Below are 26,304 nucleotides of genomic sequence, written 5' to 3'. Positions count from 1 at the left end.
GGTATGCATCCAGAGGAGCAGTCTTGTGCATCATAGCGGTCAGAGTCCTTGCCTCGTTGTGTGACTATTTTGTCCTGCAATCTTGGAACTCTGCTTGCCCTCCAGACTTAGTCATTTGCTTTTCTTAGTGAGCCCTCTGACTTATCAGCTCACATCACTTGCAGGTACTTCAAACTCTCAAAAGTCCTTGCCAAGTCCAGAGTCTCTCTCTTGGCCTGTGGATCAGGACGCAGCTCTCAGCTACTTCTCTAGCACCAGGTCTGCCTGTGCGCAGCCGTGCTCTGCGGCGTGATGATAATGGACTGACCTCTGGAACTCTAAGCAAGCCCCCAGTTACATGCTTTCTTTTCTAAGAGTTGCCTTGGTAGTTGTGTTTCTTCACAGCTATAGAAGATGACTAAGACAGAGGTGTATGGAAATAGTCTGTATCTGCAGGGGAGACTCCTGTGGATACCTGTTCAGTCAGCGTTATCTGGCATTGACTACTTTTGGGGCTCCCTAGCTCTCCCCCCTTCAGATTGCGTTCCCTCTCCTGGGGAGGCTCCCTATGCTGCCCCACTATCCCCCCTCTCCCGGGTTCCTTTCCCTCAGCTCTTTGTCTTACATCTCTAGCCACATGCATTTCATTTTCCGCTTTTCTCTGCTCAACTCAGTTCTGTTTTTCTCCTGTATCCCTTTGTCCCCAGGGAGTTTTGTAAAACTCTGAGTGAGATCATGCCACCACTCCTGCATTAGCACCCTTTATTGGTTTCCCACTGCATTTAGAGTGAAATCTAATTTTCCCAACACTGCCTGTGTGGTGGGGCCACTCTCCAACATTATTCTAAGCCGCACGTTCTCCATCCTTCAGCCACTGTGTTTCTGTAAGTTTTTGGAATGCGTCATACTTTCTTCATACGGGGCCTTTGTTATAGCTGCTCCCTATGCACAGAATCCTTTTTCTTTTCTTGGCTAGACTATTACCCTTCTTCAGATTTATGCTTTTCTTACAGGAAAATTAATTCATTCAATTTAAGTCTAACGTAGGACCCTGATATTTTTCCCTTGAGAGATTCTGTTCTTTGCTTCAAAACATTGCATGGTTTAGCATCATACATTTATTTGTCTACTTTCCATTTCAGTCTTCTCCAGTGGTGTTTGTTATTAGCTCTGTAAAGGCAGTAACATGGTCATCACGTTTATCTTATTTATGGTAAATAGTTCAATAAAGTATGTGGACATATGTTTATTGAAGACATGAATGTGTGTATGTCACACAAAACGGGATATGTCCTGAACAGTGACCAAGAAATAAGGCTAAATGGAGCAAAGAATCTGTGTTTAAAATACCAATTTATGGGCGGAGGACATGGCTCAGAGTAAAAATACTTTCTTTGGAAGGATAAGGACTAGAACCTATAAAAAGCAGGGCTTGCTTGTGCATGTCCATAACGCCAGCATGGTGAAGTAGAGACGGGCAGATCCTAAGAGCTCCCTGACCAGCCAACTTGCCTACAATGGAGAGCGTCCAGTTCAGTGAGAGACCCTGTCTCAAGGTAGCAAAGCAGAGTGAAGGGCGTGGACATTTGATGACCTGCGGTGGTCTCTGCATGTGTGGCCTCTTGTGCACACATGTGCATTGCACATTCAAAGACCACAACTTTATGAAGACTTATTCCAGCAAAGAGAATCCTAGGTTGTGTATTCTGACTTCAAGTTTTGGTGTGGCTCTTATTTTCATTTATGACCATGCATTTGTTAGCAAAAGCAGCCTTCTAAGTTATATTTAAAGGTGTTTGAGTTCTGTTGGTCTTATCTTTTTAATTTTGTTAAATGGACTGTAATTCTGTCTCATCATAGATTTAATATAAGCCATTTGTTAAGTGTTCCTAAGCCAGGTACTTTCTATGTGTCATCTCATTTTATTATTATTTTTTTTGAGACACCTTTAAACTTTATTCTCCAGCTTTTTTATGTTTCCTCATTTTATTTTTGTAACAGCCATCTGAGGCTGATTGTGATACCCTGTTTTCTGATAAACTTTTAGGTTCCAAGAAGTTAGCTATATCACGGTCATATAGCCGATTTATGTTGGAGCAGGACTTGAATCCAGATGAATCCAAAACCTTGGACTATCATAGTGCCATTTTGATGGTGAGTATATAGTATGTACTTTAAAATATATGAGAAATATTTGATATAGGTATGGCATTTCTATTTTTCTCTGCTAAGCATCTAGGAAATATTTAAGAATTTTAAAGCTGAACATTTTAAATTTTTACATATATCAGGAAGACTATATTCTTCAAATATTTTTTAGAAAAAGACATTAAAATGGCAAGGCATTTTTGACACACATTGCAGGCAGGCAGACTAGTAGAAAAATGCCACTCCCTTACCGCTGTTCCAGCTTGGCGCCTGGTCATATCCGTGCGGCTCACATGTATGGCAGCTGTGGGGTGTCTGAGTGCGGGATGGATATGTGGGTCAGTAGCACCCCCACCCAAGAATCTTACCTTGTTTGCCATTTTGCAGCTTTCCCTAGTTGATGCCGGATTTCTGTGTCGTGGGACTTAAGCCCTTCCTATCAATCCTATAACATGGGAGGGGAACGAAGTGTGTTGTGGTTCAGAGCCTGCAGCCCTGGGAAGGAGTGCTCCATAGAATGCTTTTCTCTCCTGTGATCTGGGGTCAGAGTTACAGAATAATTGCTAGGATCTCACTATTGCTTTCTGGAGTGAGTGGGTCGGGCTCAGTCCTGGTCAAGTTGCATGTGGAAGACATATCCTGTTTCTAACATTATCCCTGGAGTTTCAAAGCTTCGTGTTTGCTGGTGAAAGACTCCCATCAGGATCAGGGTGCAGTTTGAACTTGGTCATGTGAAAGTTCTTGTTTTGTTTTTACTCAGTCTGAAGGGGGTAAAAGCCTGACAATCAAAAAGTCCTGTTAAGGCTGGTAGAAAATCAAAGTCAGCTTCCCCAGTAAGACAGGATGGAAGGAAGAGAAAAGCTAAGTGAAGTGTGCCCCAGGAACAGAGTGTACCCCCAAGATCAAAGTGCACCCCCAGGAACAAAGTGCACCCCCAGGAACAAAGTGTACCCTCAGGAACGAAGGGTAACCCCAGAAATGAAGTGCACCCCCCAAGAATGAAGTGTACCCCCAAGAATGAAGTGTACCCCCAAGATCAAAGTGTACCTGCAGGATCAAAGTGCACCCCCAGGAACAAAGTGTACCCTCAGGAACAAAGTGGTGTTGCTTCAGATTGAGGCTGAGACTCAGGGGAACCTAGAAATAAGGAAGATGACAGAATAAAATGAGGGAAGGAAGATTGAGGTTGTGGTACGGACCAGAGTCGGGCTGACCAAGCAGCTGCTCTTGGCTTACAAGAGGAATATGAAGAGCTAGATTTTTTTTTTTTTTTTTTTTTTTTTTTTTTTGTGTGTGTGTGTGTGTAAATGTATTATCTGTATGTATATAAATATATATCTATATCCGGAATGTAGTGAGTACTCATTAAGTGCCTGATTAACTGATTTAGTCTGGACAGTTTATGAAAGTTTTCCCCTAAATAAGTAGTGTACATAATAGCTTTTCATAGCTGAGAATCTGCTACAACTTACCCGAGTACTATTTATTACAAATTAGCTAATTCCTTTACTGCTGTACCATGGGTTGAGCCCAAGGCTTTGCATATGCTGGGCAAGCGTTTTGCAGCTGAGCCATCCCTAGCTCCAAAGACGCATTTTTAGAGGTAATGTGGTTGGTCATGTTTCTGCCATTTCAGGAGTGCTGTCTGTTGTTCAGAAAGAATTTGAAAACATAGGACTTTTGCTAAAGTTCAAGTGATTGTTGTGCACAAATTCTTCATTTCCTTCATAAAACGGATCTTGTTGAATTTTCTGTAAAAAGTGCAGCTGCTGAACATTCCTGTGACGGCTCTTTTGTGAACGTGCCTCTGTTCTGGGTGTGCACACGTCTTATAATTGCAGCTTTCTTTTGTGGGTGGTCGGCAGCTCCAACTGTTAGAGCTCTTGTCGGATTATGTGGAACTTCATTTTAATGGGAGCAGCTTCTTGGCTGCATTTTTAAGAAATGGTCTCGGAAGCTTCACACTGTGGATCTTTGTTGGGGACAAAGGGTTATTTATGCTAAAGGAAAATGTATTCCCCCTGAATTCTCTGGTGGGAAGCATAACAGGCCTATTAGCAACGCTCACTTGTGCTTTGGCCTTTTCTGGGGTGGAGGGAAGGAAAACTGACATCAGAAAGGGCAGTCTGTGGTCTTTTGCCTTCTGCAGAGAAATGCACTGCAACGTTAAGCTCTCAGGCTAGCTTTAGCTCAGGTTCCGCTTGGTGCTTAGAGCATCAGTGTGTAGAGTGGCACTGTGCCGGAGCTGTGTGCGGGAGAGCTCAGGGGAGGGCATAACTTTGGAAACAGGTAACAGTTGCGTCTTACAAACAGTTTATAATTTTCTCTGAGAGTCTTCTAGTGGTAGTTTCTGATAAAAATAGAGCACGTTATGCTGCTGTAGACAAGCACCAAACCCGTGCTTTTATGTAGTTGGTATTCTTTGGTCTTCAAGCCTTCTGCTTACTTTCTCCCCGAAAACACATTAAAGAGTGTATTGACCTCATTTAATTTATTAAAGCTGATCTTTCCTTTGTAGATTTCAAGAACAGAGCTTTGGAGCCAACACTGCTGTTCCTTTTGTTTTTGACAAATTCTCACAGGAAGGTATTATTTTTAATTCACAGTTGAAATTGATAGTTACCTTTACTATCTTGTTATCTAGCGGGAAAAGCTTACGGCTAGGCATGTGATTTATAAAGTCCATCTGACTCACAAAGATATGATCACTGCAAAGAGATAAAAGATGCTTGAGTTTCAGTATCGGTTTTGAGGAGTTACATTTACATCACTTTTGCAACTTGTGGGAGACTGTTCTGTGAAGCACGTTAGTCGTGAGTTCTGCCTCACTGCGCATAGACACTGTAACAGTTGCTTGACATTAGTGCTGGGACAATGTAGCAAAGTGTTTCAGGTTTTTCTCCTTAGAGTAACAAGTGCCCTTATGGAGGCAGAAGCAAGAGTCCCTGGATTCCTCATAGTGTCTCCAGTGTTGAGTCAGAGGGAGCGCTGGGTGGTGGTGGCGCATGCCTTTAATCCCAGCACTCAGGAGGCAGAGGCAGGCGGATCTCTGTGAGTTTGAGGCCAGCCTGGTCTACAGAGTGAGATCCAGGGCAGGCTCCAGAACTACACAGAGAAACCTTGTCTTGAAAAAACAAAACAAAACAAAAACAAACAAACAAACAAAGAGGAAGTAAAGCACAGTCCTGATTCTTGTAATTTGGGATTTGAGGGAGTAGGAGCTCTGTAATCATCTGCACGCTAATGCCTTCGTCTCTCTCCAGAATATTAGTTTCATCTCAGTGGAGGTGACCATGCAGCCTGCAATTCAGGTAAGTTTTCTTCTAGTAAAAGATAAATATAAATTACGAATTGATATTATTGATTCAGTTCTTTTCATGGCATGAGTTTTTGTTTTTTTTTTTCAACACTACATTTTAACAATAGGCATTCTGCATTTTGACTTCCTAGCTCCCAGATTTTAATTCTGAGTTTGACTTGTGCTAGATATTTGAAAGAATCAAAAGTATTTGGGGGTTGGTGGGTCAACCTGGGGAAAAATAGTAGAATGTTTTAGAGTCTCCCCCTCATTAGAACATGGGACGTGTTTGTGGTTGAAGGAACAGGCAGGGCAAAGCAAATACAAGATGCAAGTCTTAGGTAATTGTACATATGCTTTAGAAATGATCCTGTAGCTGACTACGTGTTAAAATTGAAATGAGTAGGGCTTTTGTTTTGTTTTGTTGTTGTTTTGTTTGTTTGTTTTGTTTGTTGCTGGGTGAAGCCAGCTGTAAGGAGTCACAGAAACCAAGATAGTCTTAACATTTAAGTGATTTTCAAAGTTGATGTTTGCTGTATTTTTTTTCTTTTTTTTTTTTTTCTTTCTTTGGTTCTTAATAGAACAGTGAAATGTTAATTTAAAGGCAAAAGTCACAGTGAACCTTTATGTAGAAAGATGCAGTCAGTTGGGAATAACTACACTGGACAGTCAGAACTTAGAGTCAGTCACAGCTTAGTTCCGATCCCACACCCGCCACTCTCAGAAGGGAGAGTCTGGTGAATTATCTTGCCTCTGCTTCATCACCTGGAAGGTAAGGGGAGGGTAATAAATCACATTCTGCAGGGTAGTTGGCAATCAGTGAGATAGACAGCACATGGGGAGAACCTGCTAGGTCACATCTGCTTAGTGGCCCTTTAGGAGTTTGTTTCTTTGGTAATTCTTTCTCTAACATACGTGTACCTTACGAGAGGAGACTGGAAATGGGTTTGTCTTTTTTCCCTTTATGGTTTATTTACACAAGTTCAAGCCAGACAAAAATCCCAGGAAAGAGAAGGGAGGTGCTCATGAAGACCCACCATAGCCAGAAGCTGTTTGCAGCAGTTATCTGCTGGGAGAGGGATGCTCACTTTCCTCAGTGTAGAAACAGGGGTGTATAAATGGCACTCCAGGGCAGACCTCCCACTCAGTAGTAGCTGAACAGCAGAAGCCAGACTTCCTGATTTTGTCTCCTGTGACTTTTTGATCCGTCATCCTTGGAGTGATGTTTGGCTTTCTGTGGTCAGATCCTAAGGTTCATTTCCTTCCCACTCCATACTTGTCCCTTCCTCTGGCCTCCCGCTCACTAAGTCTCTGTGTGGACTCACTTTCACTGTGGCTGCCACCCTCTCCCGGTAGAGACTCAGCTCACTTGGCTCAGAAGCTGTCTCTGGGCTGTCCTGCTTTACCTCAGTCCAGCCCTTCATGTCCAGTTCGGAACCAGACACCTTGCATAGGGTCACCCTTGGGCATCCCTCGGGCGCTTGCTGTTTACATTCCAAGTCGCCTCCCTTGAATAACTTCTACTCACCTCACTCAGGCTCTGGCACCCCTCTTGAGGACAAGAACCATCTGTACTCCTTTAAAAAAGTGACTTCATGATTGTTTTTCTCATAATTTGCATATTTCAACTATTTTCAAGTGTTGACTTGTTAGTATACTTATGTAATTTTATTCTTATTTTTTACTTTAAACTATAAGCAGTTATTTTAGGCTTCAGGCCAGAAGGCAAAATTGAGACTGTTAGATGGGTACTTGTACAGCAACCATTTTAAAATGTTTTAAGGGCTTGGTGGTGGTGGTGCATGCCATTAATCCCAGCACTTGGAAGACAGAGCCAGGTGAATCTCTGTGAGTTCGAGGCCAGCCTGGTCTACAGAGCGAGTTCCAGGATGAGCACCAAAACTATACAGAAAAACCCTGTCTCGAAAAAACGAAACAAAACAAAAAAGTTTTAATTATAGGTCATAAATAAATACAGATAAGACAAATTTGCTTGTACTGTAGTTTGCCATTCTATTGCTTTAATCAAAATATTTAGAAAAAAGTTTAAAAATAGCATTGTAGGGGATGGAGTGATGGCTCAGTGGCTAAGAGCACATATACTCCTACAGAGGATTTGAGTTTGGTCCTGGAACCCATGTCAGGTGGCTCACAGCTACCTGTAACTGCAACTCCAAAGGTCTGACGCCTTCTCCTGGCCTCCATGGGCACTGATACTAATATGCACAAACCCACAGACACACACATCTACCACACACACACACACACACACACACACACACACACACACACACACGTGCACAATTAAAAATAATCAAATAAATATCTAAAACATGACAATTATGATTTGAAGTTTGCAGATGCCATTTATGTGTTCATCTGCATATCCATTCAACAGATGTTTGTTGAATCTGCTCTCTGTCAGGGCCAGTGCTAGATGCTGCAGACATGTATCTTGTGAAGCAGGTGTCATTAACCCATTTTTAAACTATGATGTGGGGGTTCCGGCTTAACAAGTAGAGGAAAAAAGTACTATTTGTTGAATTGTTTTCCTCTTGACTCTACAGCAGAACTCATTCATTAATGTTCATTGACATTGACCACTGTATTAAATATTAAAAACATTCAGAATAATCCAATTTGCTTCTGATTTATGTATTTCTATGAGATGGTGCAGTTTTGCTTTGTCTGTATGGCTTATGCCTACTTATGTAAACATGGACACTGTGGGTTATGGTGACTTTCAGCAAAGATTGGTGTCTTTCAGCTGTTTGGTGTTTTGTCTAGGTGTGGTTTGGGGAGGACCTACCTCTAAGTCCCAGGTGTCCCCTGACCCCCAGACATGGACCAGGACTGGCTGATGTCTGTCAGTATGACGAGTGGATAGCTGTGAGGCATGAAGCTACTCTACTACCCATGCAAGAAGACCTCTCTATTTGGTTATCTGGCTTACTGGGTAAGGCTTACAAAGCATTGTTTTCTTTTAATCTTCATTAAAGAAGTGATTGATTGTTCCAGATGCTGGGGATGTGCTAGTGAATGACAGCCAGGTCCTTGTTTTCACAGTCTGCAGAGCTAAAAAGATACTCTCACTCTCAATCTTGACCCGTAGGAAACTTGAAATTTGATTGAAGTGGTCAGCCTTTTTGAATAATCAATACTTTATGGTTAATTTTAATGTTTCAAAAATTGTGTATGTCTAATATTGATTTTTTTTACTGACTTTTCCAATCTTATATGATCTGTAAAGCTATAAATGGAAGATATACTTTAGTTATATAAAAATGAATACTGTTTCTGAAACATTGAGGGGTAGAAGCAAAGGAAACCAAAAAGGAAATGTCAGTTGGAGAATTCCTGGTGTTATATTTTTTTTATTCTATTCAAGATTATGATGAGTGTTCTGAGCTTTCTTTCTGGGGCAGGGCGGGGCTGACTTTTTGCCTATGTATGTGTGGGTGTATATGTGTGTATACATGTGTATGCATGTGTGTGGTTGCAGGTGTTAGGGGCTATGTGGTGTGTGTGTGTGTGTGTGTGTGTGTGTGTGTGTGTGTGTGTGTGTGTAACCATGTGCATGCTAGCTTAACTGGCCACAAGCTCCAGGGATCTGCCTGACTCTGCCACAGGCATACCACGCACCTCACTTTTATGTGGGTTCTGGGAACCCAAGCTCAGGACCTCATACTTTACTAGTGAGCCTTCTCCAGAGTCCCTCAGATCACTTAACTGTAGATGTTCATGTAGCATCCTGAGATTTTCAAGAGAGGAAAAACCTGAAGATGGCCTGAGGCCCTTGGAAGATAACCACACACTCAGCAGTCACTCTAGTTTTGTCTCAGCTTGGTGATTGGAAAGATTTTAAAGTTGGCAGTGTAAGAATGCTTTTGAGAAGTTATTTTAGAGGCAGAAGTTGATATTCCCAGACTGCTTATTCTGATACTGTATTTAATCTTTAAATTGCAATGTAATCCACCTTATTTATAAAGAATTTTTTCCCTTGTACAAGTGATATTAATGTGCAGTGAATTTATCTAAAATAAATTTACATGTATTTTTTCTGATCTTTACGCATCACAGATTTTTTCTTTTGTGTTTGATTTAACTCACATTGTTTTAATATACCTTTTTAAGGGTGGAAACTTAGTTTCATCTGGTATTTGTTTAGTTTTCTAGGTATTATCTGGTTATGTTTAAGTTGTAGCCACTGCTTTTGAATTTGCTGCTTCTAGATGGGTCTTAGCTTTAAAATATGTTTTTAGGTATTGACATTAAGGCAGAAAGATTGTTGGAAGAACTTGATAATGGAGTGTTGTTGTGCCAATTAATCAACGTTCTTCAAAATATGGTAAAAGCATGCCACTCCGAAGAACCAGAGGTAAGTAAATATTGACCACAATGAAGTTCATTTCTCATGTCTACTTTATTTATTTGTTTGTTTGTTTGTTTTGCATCCTGACCAGTTTCCCCTCCCTCCTGTCCTCCCAGCCCCTCCACCCCCTCTGCCTCCTTGCCCCATCCATTCTTCTATTTCTATTCAGAAAAGGGTGGGCATGCCTACTTCTTATTACCTCTATGTGGGTACATCATATAACTAGCTATAAGACTTTGAAAATTGATTTAACTTTTTGTGCATTTGAAAAACCGTATTTGTAAAATAAAGTCAGTAACATTCACCTTGAGGTAGCTCGGTTGGCAAAGTACTTGTTGTATAACTTGAGGACCTGAGTTCAGATCCCCAGAACCCATGTAAAAAGTGGCTGGGGCAGCTTGTGTCTGTAATCCCAGTGCTGGCAGACAAAGACAGGCAGGCCCCAAAGGCTCACTGCCCCAGTCCAACTAGTCAATGAGTTTCAGGTTCATTGAGAGACCTGTCTTAAGAAACAAACCTCCATGGGCGTGCACACACACACGTGCAAACACAAACATATACATACCAGAAATAACAACAGCACAAATATTTGCCTTGCGGGATTTATTTGTGAATGTTCACTGATGTAAAATCTATAGATGGTGTCTAGGATAGTGCCTGATATACTTATTATAGGTGATCTCCAGCGGCTAGATCCTACACACATTGACCTTACCTTCCACAGGACTGCTATACGGTTACAGGAGAAAAGAGTTTATGACAGTCTCTGGTTGTGCTGCCTAGTTTTATATCAACTTGACACAGGCTAGAGTCATCTGTAAGGAGGGAACTTCAAGGTAAAAATGCCTGCTGTAGGGCATTTTCTTAATTAGTGATCGAGGGGGGCACCGTCCTTGGCCTGGTGGTCCTGTGTATAAGAAAGCAGGCTGAGCAAGCCAGTGAGCAGCACCCATCCATGGCCTCTGCATCAGCTCCTGCCTCCAGGTTCCTGCCGTGCTGTGCTGACTTCCTTCGATGATGAACAGTATCATGTAGAAGTGTAATCCAAATCAACCCTGTGATCATAGTGTTCTGTCACAGCAATAGTGACCCTACCCAAGACACTGGCATGTGTGTCAACTCCTCTGTTGTTGCTGCTGCTACGGTCCTCCTCCTCTTCCTCTTCTTCTTCTTTGTAGTCTTCATCTGCTACCTAAGTGGTAAACTTTTAAATATTGGTGGAATACATAGCATTTTAAAAAGAGGAGTTTAAAGTGATGATTTGAAGTAGATTAGGTTTCCTTTCTTTTTATCAAATGTTAAGTGTTTGTGAGAGTTTGGAGCCTAGACATACTATTAGTTAGATATAAAGTGGTACCGTTATTCTTGGAGGACAAGTGAGATATCTCTCTGTATGTGGATACGTACATGCACACATATGATTCCATATATGTCATATTGAAAACAAAGTACATCCTTTGATATATAAAATTCTCTACTTCTAGGAATTCATTCTAAGAAAATAACAGATAGAAATAATATAATCTGCTTATCAATAGGGAAGTAAAAATTATGTCACCTAATCAGTTGAATATTATATATTTATTAGAAATAATTATTTAAATGTGTTCTTCTTAAGTCTTAAATATGCTCACAACTTACCCAGTGTACATATGTTCAAAGTGCATGCACATGCACATCAAATTGTAGAATCCTATCTGTGTGGTACTTTCTAGGTACATATGCATGGCTTTGCAGAGAGATATTTTATCAAAATGTCAGTGAGAGGAATTCATTTAATACTAATCATCTTTGTATTTTGCTATATTTATTTGTATATTTTTGATGATGATAATATATTCAGTATTTAATCATGCATGCAGGCTATTTCAGTTCTGCAAAGTAATAGCACCCGGAAGGAGACGCCGCGTAGATTTGGTAATAGCGGTTGTCTCCAGGGAGAGAGAAGCTGGCAGTGATGGAGAAAGACCTACTATACCTATTGCATTAAAAACATCACTCTTAAGAATTGCCAAGGAAAATGTAAGAGCAAAAGAATTCCCTCTTTCCTGCTCCAGCCTCAGCAGGAATATCAGAATAGTCTGGGGCTAGACAGTTAAGATAACAAAAGTAACCACTTAGGGTGTCATCAAAGAACCCGAATTTAGAATGGGCAACTACTCTTATATTTTAGACTCTTTAAGAAACTCAGGTAGCCGTTATGATTCTGTGTGGGAAGAAGGAAGCAAAACTGAGTACTTATTGATCTATAGCATAGCGTAGTTCTGTATTTGAATAGAACTGTGTGGAGAGACACTGTCAATGCTTTGTAATTACCAGGCCGTCATTTAAATTATGAGAGTCTTGTGCTATTTTAAAAAGATTAGAGAAGCTTGAATCTACTGCTGATTTTGAGTAGACCGTTTTCCTAAGCATCTTTTTCTGGAAGATACTTAAAGTAAAAGCAGAAAGTCATTTTCGAAGACGATTGTCTTCCTCCAAACTGTCATCTGTAGCTGTACTTAATACAGTGAACAGTCACTTTACCACAGAAAATTAACACTAATGAAAATGTCATTGATCCTTTTTTCCCCTTCAGTAAATTGTCCTTATGTCTTTTCTAGAATTTTCCAATGAGAAAAGTGCCTTGTAAGAAAGATGCTGCGTCCGGTTCATTCTTTGCCAGAGACAACACGGCCAACTTCCTTCACTGGTGTCGGCATATCGGGGTTGATGAAACTTACCTCTTTGAATCTGAAGGTTTGGGTAAGTATTGTTACTGTCAGAGCTGGTAGTGTTTATTAGGATGGGTTTGTGTCTCTCGTCTCTAAATTTCCTTTCTAAATAGTGACTCAAAATGCCATATCACTATTACTTACAAAATTAGTTCTTTAGTTGTATATGAAAGAGTTGGAGAATCAGATATCAATCAAGTATAGTAGACTTTTCACTTATGTTCATAGGCTTTATATATCTAGAGTTTTCTGAGTTGGCTGCCAGAAGATTCTGTATTAATGCTCTGCTAATATTTTCCTGAAGATTGACTCTACCAGGTCTAAATTCTAACAGTTCCTCTTTAACTAGATCATTATAGAAATAATAGGTGAAATGAGCTTATAGTATTTGGATTTAATTATAAAAAATAGCTTCTATCTTTATTATCTAAAAATAATAATTTTTTTTGACATTTCACTAAAGAAATCATGCTCCAAGCTGGGTGGTGGTGACGCATGCCTTTAATCCCAGCACTCAGGAGGCAAAGGTTCAAGGCCAGCCTGGGCTATAGAGTGAGGTCCAGGACAGCCAGGGCTACACAGTGAAACCCTGCCTTGAAACACGACCCTTCACCCCACCAAACACAAATTGTGCTCCACTGAAAATTGCTGATGTGTTTTTCTGACTTTCTTAAGTCAGCAGACGCATCTATATGGTACTAACAGAGCATCTGCCTGATATTTTACACACACACATTTCGAAGCATTTATAGGTGTGTATATGTGTACATATGCATGTATAAAAATACACATGCCTACATCACAAAGAGGAAACTGTATTCCTGGACAGAAGTTTTATCACTGACACTGTCTACAGGGCCCTGATTTATGGTGATGATTGAAAGCCAGCTGACTTTTAGTTGAATTTTTTAGTTTTAAAATTCTTCACCAACAGTGTGAAGTGTGGTCTGCTCTTGGGTTATCTGCAACCTGTTGGTGCTTCTGGCTACCCCCTGCCTAGGATAGAATAGGATGTGGTGCTGTGCCCTGAAGGCCAGGTGTGCTGATGGTTACTGACCATGAAGCTGATTCAATGCCACATCCATCTACCAGAGATCAAAGGGAGGAGGAAATGCTTTGAATTCTTTCCTCTGTAGCTTATTCTTTCTGAAAAGCTCTGAGATTGCCATTTATTTTTTAAATGTAAAAGACGTCTTCCAGCTGTGCTGAAGGGCACTGTAGGACTAAGAAGAATACTGTCAATACCAGTAACTCATTTGTAGGCATTGAAGTGAGAGGTATATGTTTACATTTGCTTGGAACTCAATGTAATTTTAAAAATTAAATATGCTATTTTAAGGTACTTAGGATATTTATAAAAATAGGTGTGAAATGTTTTCATGTTAAATTCCTTTATTTCTGTAGATTTAAACTGAAATAGAGGCCTTTGGTTGCTTTAAAAGGAAATGCTTTATACCAGGCATGTTGGTACACACCTGTAATCAAGGCCTGTTTTGAAGGAAACAGATTGTTCTGTGTATGTAATAGATGCTATTCACGCCTTGGAGAACAAGTGCCCTCTCTATTGGAGGAATCAGTGTGTGGGCTCAGAACACATTGCATATTAGGTTACGATTCCAGACTTCCTTGGGACTTCTTGTAAACTCCAGGGAAAACCATTTCCACAACTGTCTGATTAAGCCAGCTTTATTTAGACTGACCAGATGGCTGCTCCCCCTAAGTTGGGGTTTCAGAGAGCAGCCCCCCACTGGCTCTTCAGGTCCCTTTTATGGAGAAGGGTTAGGGTTTATAGTGAACAGCTGTTGAGATAATTGGCTGTTAGCACCTGGGTGGAAGAGTGGGGACTAGGGCTCAAGGCTGCCTGTGGGGTAGATAAGTGTGATAGTAACCCCTGGACAGGAAAGTGGGGACTAGGGGCTCAAGGCTGCCTGTGGGGTAGATAAGCAAGAACACATCATATGGAAGAGAGTTGTCAAGGTGTCTGCTTAGACACATTTTTGTAAGGCAATCATATATCACAGGTTCAGGAGTTAAGCAAGGCAAAAGGGTCATCATGGGGTCACAAGTTCAGCATAGGCCTGGAATTACAGTTTTGAGCCATCATGTGGAAATAAACCAGGGTCCTCTGAAAGATCAGTGCTCGTAACTGCTAAGCCATCTCATCTCTCCAGCCTCAATTTAAAACATTTTAAGTTTAGCCGGGCGATGGTGGCACACACCTTTAATCCCAACACTGGGGAGGCAGAGCCAGGCAGATCTCTGTGAGTTCGAGGCCAGCCTGGGCTACAGAGCAAGATCCAGGACAGACACCAAAACTACACAGAGAAACCCTGTCTTGAAAAAAAAAAAGTTTGTCTCTTCTTTACTTTTTTGTACTTTGTCATATCTAAATATTATTGCCTAAACTGGTGAGTTATCTTTAACCTGTCCTTGGGAGGAAGATTTTCCGCCACTTACCTTACGTGGAAATGGTATTAGAATGTTATTAGCCATACGTTTTTCCTAGATGCCTTATGAGATGGAGAACATTCCCTTCTGGCTTATTTGTCTTTGTTTTACATATTCACATGGTGTTAGATTCTTTCTGATTCTTTGCTCTGTGTGTTGTCCCCCTTTTTTGTGGTGCTAGGACCCCAGTTTCTATTAATTACCTTGGTTGATTTTCATATATTGAACTGTTTGTGTTCCTGACATAAATCTTACCATCTCCTTGCACATAGTACTTTCTGTATTTTGCTGGGTTGTGTTGACTGTGTGTCAGAGATTGTTAAGTCACAGCCTGTGAGGACTTAGGTACTGGGTTTTAGTTTTCTTGTGATACCGTCCTCTGGCTTTGTTTTGAAGGTAATGATGCATCATAGAGTAAGTAAGGAATTGCTGCTTCCTGTCCTTGTAAATTTTGAGGAATACACAGTTTAGAGTAAAATTGAAGTGACATGTCTCATCTTACAGCAGCTCCTGTGGAGCGATCTGTCATATACTGTGCTGGGGAGAGGGCAGAGGTCATCATCAAGGGTCTTTGGTGTTCTCCACCTTGTTGTTGGGGCAGGGTTTCTTGCTAAACCTAGAGCTCATTGATTCATGTAGATCGGATGGTCATTGAGCTTCAGGAATATTCTGTCTGTCTATCCCAGCACTGTGGTTACATGTGCCACCATACATGGCTTTTGCCTGGGTTCTAGATATCTGAGCTCATGTCTTAATGGCTGTGCAGAAAGAACTTTAGGATGGAGCCGTCTCCCAGCCCTTAACACAATTTAGTGCTACTAAACCCATAGGTTTCAGTATGAAATGCTAAACAAGTAAATGTCCTTGGCCACTGCCCATTCTCTTTGTGCGCGCTAGTTTATTTTTAACACAGAGGAAATTGCTGTGGTGACAATAAAAATGTCTGTCCTGAGTCTTGTCTAGACAAGAAAGCCTCTTGTCTTCGGTATTCTTTCCTTTTGCTCTCTCCTAGGCCACAATGTATTTCCCAGTTTAAATCTGATTCTAAAAACATATGGTCTTATTTCTTCCCCAGTTTTACATAAAGACCCCAGACAGGTGTACCTTTGTCTTCTTGAGATTGGTCGGATTGTGTCAAGGTACGTATTTCTCAGTATTTCAGCATGTCACCATCAAAAATACCTTCAAGCTACTTACTTTGATTGTAGTTTCTGTCCCCAAAGAATATGCCTCTTGATGAAAATGAAGTAACCCGATTTTCTGTCCTGTCTCTCCGTGTCTATTTATATCTGCATGCACACGCATCAACATTTGCTTTCTTCATTTACCTTGCTTCTTCATTTCATACGAAATTGTGAAAATGCAACTTAAAATCTTCAGATTAAGAATATGGTAAAAATGTGTAATTTCAAGCAGTTCCAAACAAATCCAGTACCATTTGGTGAGAAGTCTGAGGCTTTGTGTCCCCATGCCTGCGTCAGCCCTGTCCACCCACGAGCTTGTTTTTAAGCTGCCTTTCAGGACTCCAAAAAAATATTGAAAATACTACATAATCCAGATATATGCTATGATATAGAGATTATAGTCTGGGTTTGGGGCAATCTGAAACATTAAAAAAGACCTCTTCCAGCTGAGCAATGGTGGCGCATGCCTGTGATCCCAGCATTCAGCAAACAGAGGCAGCCAGCCTGGTCGACAGAGTGAGATATCCAGGACAGGCAGGGCTACCCAGAGAAACCCTGTCTCAAAAACAAAACAAAACAAAACAAAACAAAACACTCCCCAAAACAAAAAAGAACTTCCAGCTGTCCCTGTGAAACAGTCTATAGGGAAGACTCATGCAGACTTTGCTCCAGAATAAAATGTCGCCTGTTTTGACTGCTTGATCTGCAGAGATGTAGTTGGTACACATTGCATGATGGGATTTCCTGGCTTGTTTTCAGATATGGAGTTGAGCCACCAGTATTAGTGAAACTCGAGAAAGAAATTGAGTTAGAAGAGACGCTGCTTAACACCTCGGGGCCTGAAGAATCCATTAACATCCCCAAATCTTGCTGTCAGCATGAAGAACTACATGAGGCTGTAAGTAACTCCTGTGCTTTGTGGACTGTTCCACCTCAAGGTTTGCAGTTTTATGTATTCTAAATTGCTGCCAGAAGTACTGCATGTAGAAGAGAATGGTTTTTATTCGGAATGTATGCCAGTTACTAATCTGCACTCTCTGATGCGTTCTGGGAGTATGTGGAGAGTGGCTGTGTCCTTGACGAGCGGCAGTTAGAGGCTGTGAGAAGTCGGTGTTTTGTCTTTATTGTTTTTTCAGTATGATAGCATTATAATCTGACTTGTAAATAATAAAGGATTGCTTTGGTGGTCGTGTATTGTGTTTGTTTTATGGTACTAACCCAAGCATGAAGGGACGAGAGTTTCAATTTGAACACACCAGTGAGCAGTGGAGCAAAAGGAGCAAATATAAGCCATGTTTAGGAAGGAGAATGACAGGACTTGATTGCGGGGGAGAGAGAAGTCCAAGGTGGTTGGCGAGGTTGAGGAGATGGTACACAGGGACTGGGAGGAAACAGGTGGAGAAAGGTCGTGAGGGAAAACCGGAGGGGTTTTTCTGAACATTGTCCCTAACAGACAATATGCAGACATTTTAATATGTCGGGCGTGTCCTGATGGTCTTCTCAATGGTACCTGTTCCTTCTGTAGAAATTTCTAGAATTGTATTTCTTTAGGCTCTAGCTCAGTGAGTCTCAACCTTCCTAATGCTGTGACCCTTTAATACAGTTCCTCATGTTGTGGTGACCCCCAACCATAACATTAATTCATTGCTACTTCATAACTGTAATTTTGCTACTGTTATGAACTGTAATATAATATCTGTGTTTTCTGTGGTCTTAGGCAATCTCCATGAAAGGGTCATACAAACCAAAGGGGTCATGACCCACAGGTTGAGAACCACTGCTCTAGATCTCCTTCAGTGACTAGTATAAGTGATGGAGGTGGACAGAATAAACATTTTATACTTACTGTAATTTAGAATAACTAAAAGATTTGTGGCATTTTAAAAGAAAAGTTTAGTGTACAAAATTACTTAATAATAAGAATAAACATTTAGTATTGCTTCTTTTCTTGTTAAATGTAGTTTCTTTGATAAATCACTCAGCTTGGGGCCTAGGGAGCAGTTGGTCAAGTGTCTCAGCGCAAACATGAGAAACTGAGCTCAGATCTGCAGCACCCATGCCAAAGCTAGCTGTGTTGGTCTATGTTTATAACTCTAGTGCAGGGACACAGGCAGAGACACACAGTTCTCTGGAGCTCTCTGGTCCACCAGTCTAGCCAGTTGGTGAGTTCTGGTTCAGTGAGAAACTCTGTCTCAAAAAATAAGGTGAATGAAGAAGAAGACACACTTGATATAGACTTCTTGTCTCCACATACATGAGTTCACACATGTGTGTACACTCACATATATACAGACATACACACAAAACATGCACTTATATATGCCATACTGACTGACACATACATGCATACACACAAAATAAAATAATAGAATCAATGTTCAGGTTACCTTGCAAGACAGATTAAGAATATGTCAGTCTGAAAAAGCTTTTATTAGGCCAAACATATTAACTTTTATCTTATTGATACATTTGATGATTGTAACTATCAGAATGGGAAGCAGGAATAATATAGTAGATAAAAATTATTTAAATTTTTATGAAACCTTACAGAATGATAATTAACAATGGAAACTGAAAGAAATATATTTGTTAAATGAAAAACAACTTATTTTATGAAGACAGTACATTTGATAAGAAAAACACTTTCAGTGGATAAATGTGCAAGGACTATGTTCAATCGAGAAGAAAGTGTAATGTTGACATTTAATAATTAAGGGAATAAGGTGAGAAGATAGTCACAAAATACCATTTTGTTCTAGTAGCAAAAGTTTTAAAAGTTGGAAAATTGAAAGCTGTATAAATTGTGGTGAAACTATACTTAAGAATTATTATTGTTAATGAAAACTCATGTATAATTTTGAAAAATCAAAATTAAGAGTTACAAACATACTCCATTTTTATTATAATTGAGTTCAGTAAAATATGAACAAAAATGTTTATTGTACTATTATTTTATAATAGTGGAAAATTTAAGTAACATACAAACCCTCCAGTAGGGCAAACTTGATAATTTAAAATTCGGTATTGCCACAGAATGATTGTTTTATGTGATTGCTATAACAATTAATGATGTAGCAGGGAGAAAATGCTGATTTTATGAAAAATATGTATACATAGACAAAAATGTGGGAGTGAGGAGAATGAAAATAAGGCAATTTTGATGTAGATTATTTTCTTTAGCTAGTTCCTTCAGTGTTTATTATGCAGTAAATAGATATAGAAACATTTTTGTCGGTAGCTCCTTACCTTGTGTAGACTGCTGGTATGGCTCTGGCATTAACAACTTCACAGTGCTAAATGTAAGCACTTATTTGGATACTCTAATCAGGGAAAATGAGTGGCTCACATGCAAGATCTGAAATCTTACTGGGAAAGCTAAAAACAAGCATACTTTTTAAAACATGTTAAATTAATGCATATTAATACATTCAGTGTTCACCTATTCATCACCAAGATATGATGTACAGATATCCTAGATTAATATTTAGCATATAGGACAATTACTATTTGATTGATTATGTTGGAGCCTGTTAAATATGCAAATAGAATTTTATAAACTTCAGAAATTTTTACAGAAAGTAATGGCTAACAGAAACACCTCCCATCCAGTTACTTTGGTTAACTAATATATAAACGTATTCTACTGTCAGCTTTACCTGATTTCAGTGTCTGTGGTATATATGAACATAGATTCATATGTACCAGTCCACGATCAAGAGAAAACTTATTGAGTGACTTAGAGAGATCAATCCCAGTTGTTTAGAAGCACATTTTCCTGTTACATAAACAACATGGAAATTGATTCTATTAATGTTCTTATCAAGCCCTATGAATCCATAATTGTTAACTTACTTTTGGTAGATAATTAAGGCAATCATAAATTCCTCTTAGTGAGCAGATAAATTGGGCATATCTGAAGAGACTGTTTAAAACATTAGGCCTAAATTCAATTAAATGAATATATTTTGATATGCTTTGTATGATAAAGTAATTGCAAAAAATAGTTACGACCTTTTTTGTTGTTTTGTTTTGAGATGGGGTCACACTGTGCCACCCTGGCTGGCCTGGAACTCAGTATGTAGACAAGACCTGGCCTTAATAGAGATCCCCAGCCCCTTTTTCTCTTGAGTGTTGGGATTAAAGGTGGGCACCAGCATGCTATTTCCAGGCATGACCTTTTTTTTTTTTTTTTAATGTAATTTGAGGGGAAAGCCCAATATTTATCTTAATGGCTGATATGTAATGTTTTTCACTTAAAACATATTTCAAAATATATCATCATTTAATCAATTTATTTTATTTTCCTTGTTTAGAATACAGAACTACTAAATTTCTTTTTCTAGCCACTGTAATTTTACCATTTTCTTGAGGCTTCTCTCAAGGTTCAGGGACCATTAGGGAAGGGAAGGTCCAAAGACTATAAGATCCAGAAGTCATGGAGGAGTACTGTGAAATAGTTCTGATACACTCTTGAACTCATACAATCTGCACCACAAGATCAAGTCAGTCAACATCCCAGTGTGGATGGGCTAGGATCTCAAGGTCCCAGCCCTTACTAAGAAGCAGTTGGCATTTTATCCATAGAGGGGGTGGGGGTCAGATTTCTTCAGGTATGTGGCCTTTGTAGGTTGTCCATGATCCAGTGGGTAGCGCTGTACCCACTTGTATATGGCAGCACTAATTGTACTCAGTGGATTATCGAAGAGAAGAAGGCATGGGGTTGGGAGGGGACAGGAAGTGTCTGAGAGGATTGGAATGGGGCAGTTGGAGGTGATAGATGTGGTCAAATACATTGTATACATGTTTGAAATTCTTAATCAGTAAAACAACATTTTGAGGGTAGAAGTAAAGATATGTTCCTTTCCTTCCTCATGAGGTGTTTGAAATGGAGCCTAGAAAAATGCTTCCTGAATTGAAATATTAAGAATTTTACCCCATCATGAGCATATAGACTTGTCTCTGTTTATTTTAGCAGTAACTTGGAACATATGTACATTTGTTTATCAGTTTAGCATTGTCTTAAGGAAAAAGCAAAAAATTCTTACTCAGCCTGTATTTGACTGCATGATCTTTTATCTGACACAAATGTAATTATTCAGAGCTTAAAACAACTCAAACTTAATGATGAGCTCATGTTCCTAACAATCAGCACAAGTGTTTTCAGTTGACTCTACTGTCTTAACCCATTTTCAGACCTTCAGTATTTATAACTTCAACCCTGATTTCAGGTCTAAGAGACAGGAAGACCTGGCCCTCAGCATTGCTGGCTGTTGCGAATTTAACTGTCTGATTTCAAAATCTGTTAGCAAGGAAAGAAGAGATATTCAATAGTTGAACTGGCTGTTTATTTTCCTATCCAATAACATTGCTTTGGGGCTATTTTTTTCTAATAAGCACTGAATATTGATATTTATTTTTAATTTTAGGTTAGACACATTGCTGAGGACCCTCCTTGTAGTTGTTCCCATCGATTTTCTATTGAATATTTATCTGAAGGACGGTACCGGCTCGGAGAGAAAATACTCTTCATAAGGGTAAGTTTGCTATTTGCAGCCTGTATTCATACAAGCTTGCCTTGGAATTGGGCTTATTCTTTAACAAGCTTCTTTTGATCCCCCTTTTACTTGTAAAAAAAAAAAAAATTAGAATAGAGGCTGCCATTAATGGAAGAATTTCACTGGACAGGAAAAATATGCTATACTTGATTTCATGAATTTTAAGTGAGTTTGAGCAGATGCTTTTAACATTCATGCAGCTAATTAGAAGACAGCTGAGACTATTTAAAACATTGAATATAACTCAATAAAATATCCTCATTGGGGAATTTACTGCATTTTTCAGATTTTATTAAATGGAATAATTTTCCATCAACTCCCCGAGAAGCAATAAACAAAATACAATATCCAGTAAGATTAATATTAATAGTAAGAAGTTAACAGAAACACTGCCGTTCATAATGATAAACACTTCCAGGTGTGAGCATAAGACCCTTTTCTTAGGTCATGTACCAGTGTGCTGGTAATCCATGTTTATGGTCCTCCTTTTCCCATCTGCAGCTGACTTTTTGTCACTTTTGTTGATAAGGAAATTAAAATTTTACCTGTTTAGCATTTTTCTACTTTGGATATAAGAACTGTTTTCTCTCAATTGAGGAATATACTATAAAAGTACTTAAACATACAATTTCACCATCCACATTTTCATCTGTTTTACAGAGAACCATCATATTTCCACCCTGTATCCAACTCACAGAAACACCCAAATTCATTTTCTGTATCCTAATTAGCTTTCTTGAAAATCTTTATTTGCTAATTTCGTTCTTGAGCGATTTCATACATGTACGTGCTGTATTCTGATTATTCTCCTTGCCTTCCCTCCATCCTCTCCTTCCTTCTTCTCACACACCCCCACCCCACCCCCTGTCAACTCAGTCTCCTCATGGCTACCATTCCCTGCTGGTATTTACGACTTAGGTTTTGTTTTGTGACTTAATTGGTTTAATGGGGACCATCTATGTAGCTGTTGGATTGGAAACTATTCACTGGAGCCTGGTAGGGTCATCAAGTGGCTACACCTGCAGGCAATTTCCCCTCTCCGTGAATCTGATGAACAGCAAATGGAAACAGAAACCAGGTCGATTTAACTGTTCATTTATTACCCAAACTAACTGGAAAAGAGATTAGGGAATAAGTGACTACTGACAGTCTTCCTGTTTTCTTTCTTAGCAAATAGTCGGCAGCGAGAGGTGGAGTTCCCGAAGCCCCTCCTCCACCCATGCCCTGTGGTTGGGGCCAGTCTTGTACTGACTCAGCAGCTGGGAGTTCATTACTGATGCCTGTGTCTTGCCCGGAAGATGCACTTTCTCAGCCCTTTTCCCTGTCATCTGGCTCTTACGTTCTTTCTACCCCCTCTTCCAAAATGTTTCCTGAGCCCCAGAGGACTGAGCACTCATCCATCATATATGCTCAGCACTTTGTGCAGCCAGGAATCTGTATTCACCACCATTTACTGGAAAGAGGGGATTCTCTGGTTAGGGCCCAGAGTAAGGAACGCTTATCTATGCTGCGAGCATGATATACTCGGAATGGGACAGAGAGCTAAAGTTGAAAGCTCAGCTCATAGAGATGGGAAGATCTGCCGGCTGAGGGGACAGGGACCTAAAATCCAGCCTGGGTTGCATTGTCAGAGCCAAGGTTTCTTTTATCCCCACAAAAGCCTACTGTGATCGAAGCTAGCCACAAATGTCTTAATCTCTCAGAGCCATTCATATCTGCAAAGACAAACCAATAGTAATTTATATAAGTGTTTTAAAGATGAAATTGATAGAATATAAACTTTTAAATTTACAATTTTAGTTTTAGTTGATTTTTCTCATTGCTTTTTGTCTCTCAAGAGGCTTTTTTCTGCCTCCTTTTCCTGTTCCTTTCCTTTCTTCAGTACTCAATCCATTGAACAAAATCACTGTTGCAGTTTTCTATATTAACTCTGTGGATTGTAGGATGAAAATTATTTGTAAATATCTTTACTACAAAGTGGAGCACTTTTATTATTAGCTGTATAATCTAATACTAAATTTATTATTTTAATACAAAAAAGAGGCTGATTTGAAACAAAGCTATTGGTGAATACTCAGAGTTTCACAGGTAACAGAAAACACAAATCATGACTGTTAACAGACTCACGGTTTCACTGTTCTATTTTTTATTTTTGTTTTGGGGCAGATGCTTCATGGAAAACATGTTATGGTCCGTGTTGGTGGAGGCTGGGATACTCTGCAAGGATTTTTGCTGAAGTATGACCCCTGTCGAATACTGCAGTTTGCTACACTAGAACAAAAAATTTTAGCTTTTCAAAAAGGAGTTTCTAATGAAAGTGTGCCAGATGCACCTGCCAGAACACCCCAGCCTCCAGAAATGAACCCTTTGTCAGCAGTTAACATGTTTCAGAAACAAAATTTAAAACCTGGCACACCAGCGAGCATTCCAAAGAGCAAGGAGAAACAGGTACGTCCACCGGGAGTGTTGCCTCCAGCATCATCAGTGAAGGGTAGTTCAGCTTCCCTGTCCGCCCGTTCTAAGCTTCCGGATTCGCCAGCATCATTTCCCCATGCCAAGATGGCATCCTCAAAGGGCAGAGCACAAAAGCTGCATGCTCCTCCCAACAGTGTGTCATCTTCCCAGGCTTCTTTAAATCCAGTGGGTAACAGCACCACACCAGCTTCGTCAAGCACTGCCCAGTGTGCATCTGAGTCAGCGGGAAAATGTGTCACTGTCCCCAAGACTGCTAAGACCATGGCTACTCCAGCCCAGAAGTCAAGAGAGCTATCTAAGGCTAGACTTTTGCCAAGTAAGTCTTCTGGAAAAACTGAACCAAAGTATTTGAAACACAGTCATCTTTCTTCCAGGGGTGAGTCACCTATAAATTTATCACCCAAGTGTCCAAAGCTCCCTAAAGGAAACACGCACGGAAGGCCTAACCCTTCTCCTTTCCAATCCCCTGCAAAAGTGACCAAACCCAGTTCTAAAACCAGAGCCATGGGTCTAGGGACGCAGACTCAGCCCCCTGGTAGAGCTCTGAAACCAAGGGTCATCTCAGCACCAAGACTTCAGTCCACCTTGAATGTCAACCATCCAGCTTCTGTGTGTGCAGCGTCCTCCACAAAAGCTGCTCAGGAATCAAAAGGTGAGAATGGATTTTCCGTTGCCAGAAAGCAACCACAGAGTAAGGGTACCTGCCAGAAGACAGGACCTGGCTCTCCAAAGTCTCCTGGCCGAACCCCACTGTCCATTGTGAGTGTCCCCCAGTCTGCTGCCAAGGTGGAAACTGTCTCAAAGCTGGCACAGACTGCCCTGAAGGGCCAGTATTCAGCTAAAGGGCCTCCCAAAAGTGGCATGCCACCAGCTTCCACCAGGAAACCACCCTCATCTGGGAAGGGAACAGCCAGTGGAGCTACAAAACCTACTGCCAAGAAAAAGGAGGACAATGACCATTATTTTGTTATGACTGGAAGTAAGAAGCTTAGAAAATAAATACACTTAACAAATCCAGGTGACCGAGCAGAATGGGGATCACCTCCACCAGGACCTCAAAAGGTCTTCCTATGTATGTTTGTCGGGATAGCTACAGACATGAGTTCAAGATGGAGGATGAAGTCAGGAGACAGGGCTGGGTCAAGGAGAAGACTCACATGAGTTTTGTTTATTAATAGGCACATGCATGAGTTTTGATCTGTGCCGTCTGTTTAGGTCTGCTGTTTGAGGAAAATGCAAAAGTTCAACAACACTACTAGAATTGTAGCTATATAGTTGGTGTGTCTTTGAATAGGTATTAACTATGGAGATTGTCTGCTAATAGCATCTCTGATGCTCTTAACACTAGTTACTGTGTTCAGTCATAAAGCAATGGTTTGTTTGGCTTTGGTGTGTGCCCTATAATCCCAGCTCTGAAGGCTGAGGCAGGACACTGCCGGGGGTACATAGGAAAACCCAGCAACGGTTTGACACGTGCTCTAAAAAGCACCTGAATTAACTTTCTGATCAGGAATCCTGGTCCATCAATCCTAAGTACCAATGGCTGCTGCTGCTTGGTTTGACATTCTGGATTAAATGGAATTCTTATTATTTGATTCTCTATAACCTTTCCATATCAGAAGGAACTGTTTTTTTTTTTTAATTAAAATTGGGCCTTTATTAATATTAGTAGCATTTTATAATTGGTATTTTTGGTAAAAAACAAAAACAAAAACAAAAACAAAAAACAAAAATAACCAACCAAGTAAATTAACTTATTGGAACATAACCTGAGATTTAGTAAAAAGTAAGATTTTTTTAATATAACAACCTATACATTTTGTATCTTATATTTTTAGATGAAATCTTCAGTATGACAGGTAAAGAGATTTAATAGCTTTTAGCATATTTCCTATGTGTGCAGACAAGTACTTTTACATTAAAACAGTGTGTTTTGATATCAGAATTAAGTTTTAATGATTTTAAAACTAAGATGATGGGAATTGGGGAGGTGGCTCCATGGATAAAGCCCTTCTTGTGCAGACGTGAGGACTGGAGTTTGGATCCCCAACCTACAAGAGAAATGGATGGCCATGATGGTCTACATGTGTAGTCCCAGCACACAGCAGGAAGAGACGGGATCTCCTGGGAT

General features: G+C 40.1%; 1 protein-coding gene across 1 annotated transcript; it reads left to right on the top strand.

The window, feature by feature from the left end:
- Positions 1-4,696: 4,696 nt before the first annotated feature.
- Positions 4,697-25,788, top strand: Gas2l3 (growth arrest specific 2 like 3). Its single transcript, XM_036169996.1, has 9 exons — positions 4,697-4,713; positions 5,391-5,438; positions 8,213-8,381; positions 9,688-9,803; positions 12,401-12,542; positions 16,035-16,098; positions 16,903-17,041; positions 21,570-21,677; positions 23,865-25,788. Exons 2-9 carry the CDS (start codon positions 5,421-5,423, stop codon positions 25,170-25,172), a joined length of 2,064 nt encoding a protein of 687 aa, XP_036025889.1. The 5' UTR covers positions 4,697-4,713; positions 5,391-5,420; the 3' UTR covers positions 25,173-25,788.
- Positions 25,789-26,304: the final 516 nt, after the last annotated feature.

This window comes from Onychomys torridus, chromosome 20 (assembly GCF_903995425.1).
Source record: "Onychomys torridus chromosome 20, mOncTor1.1, whole genome shotgun sequence".
NCBI classification, from domain to species: Eukaryota; Metazoa; Chordata; class Mammalia; order Rodentia; family Cricetidae; genus Onychomys; species Onychomys torridus.
This window is presented reverse-complemented; position numbering and strand designations above follow the sequence as displayed.

Excerpts from the sequence above, each read along its gene's own strand:
- Gas2l3 (XM_036169996.1), top strand. Across the intron at positions 9,804-12,400 it reads GCCACTCCGAAGAACCAGAG|AATTTTCCAATGAGAAAAGT; the intron begins GTAAGTAAATAT and ends TGTCTTTTCTAG. Across the intron at positions 21,678-23,864 it reads AGAAAATACTCTTCATAAGG|ATGCTTCATGGAAAACATGT; the intron begins GTAAGTTTGCTA and ends GTTTTGGGGCAG.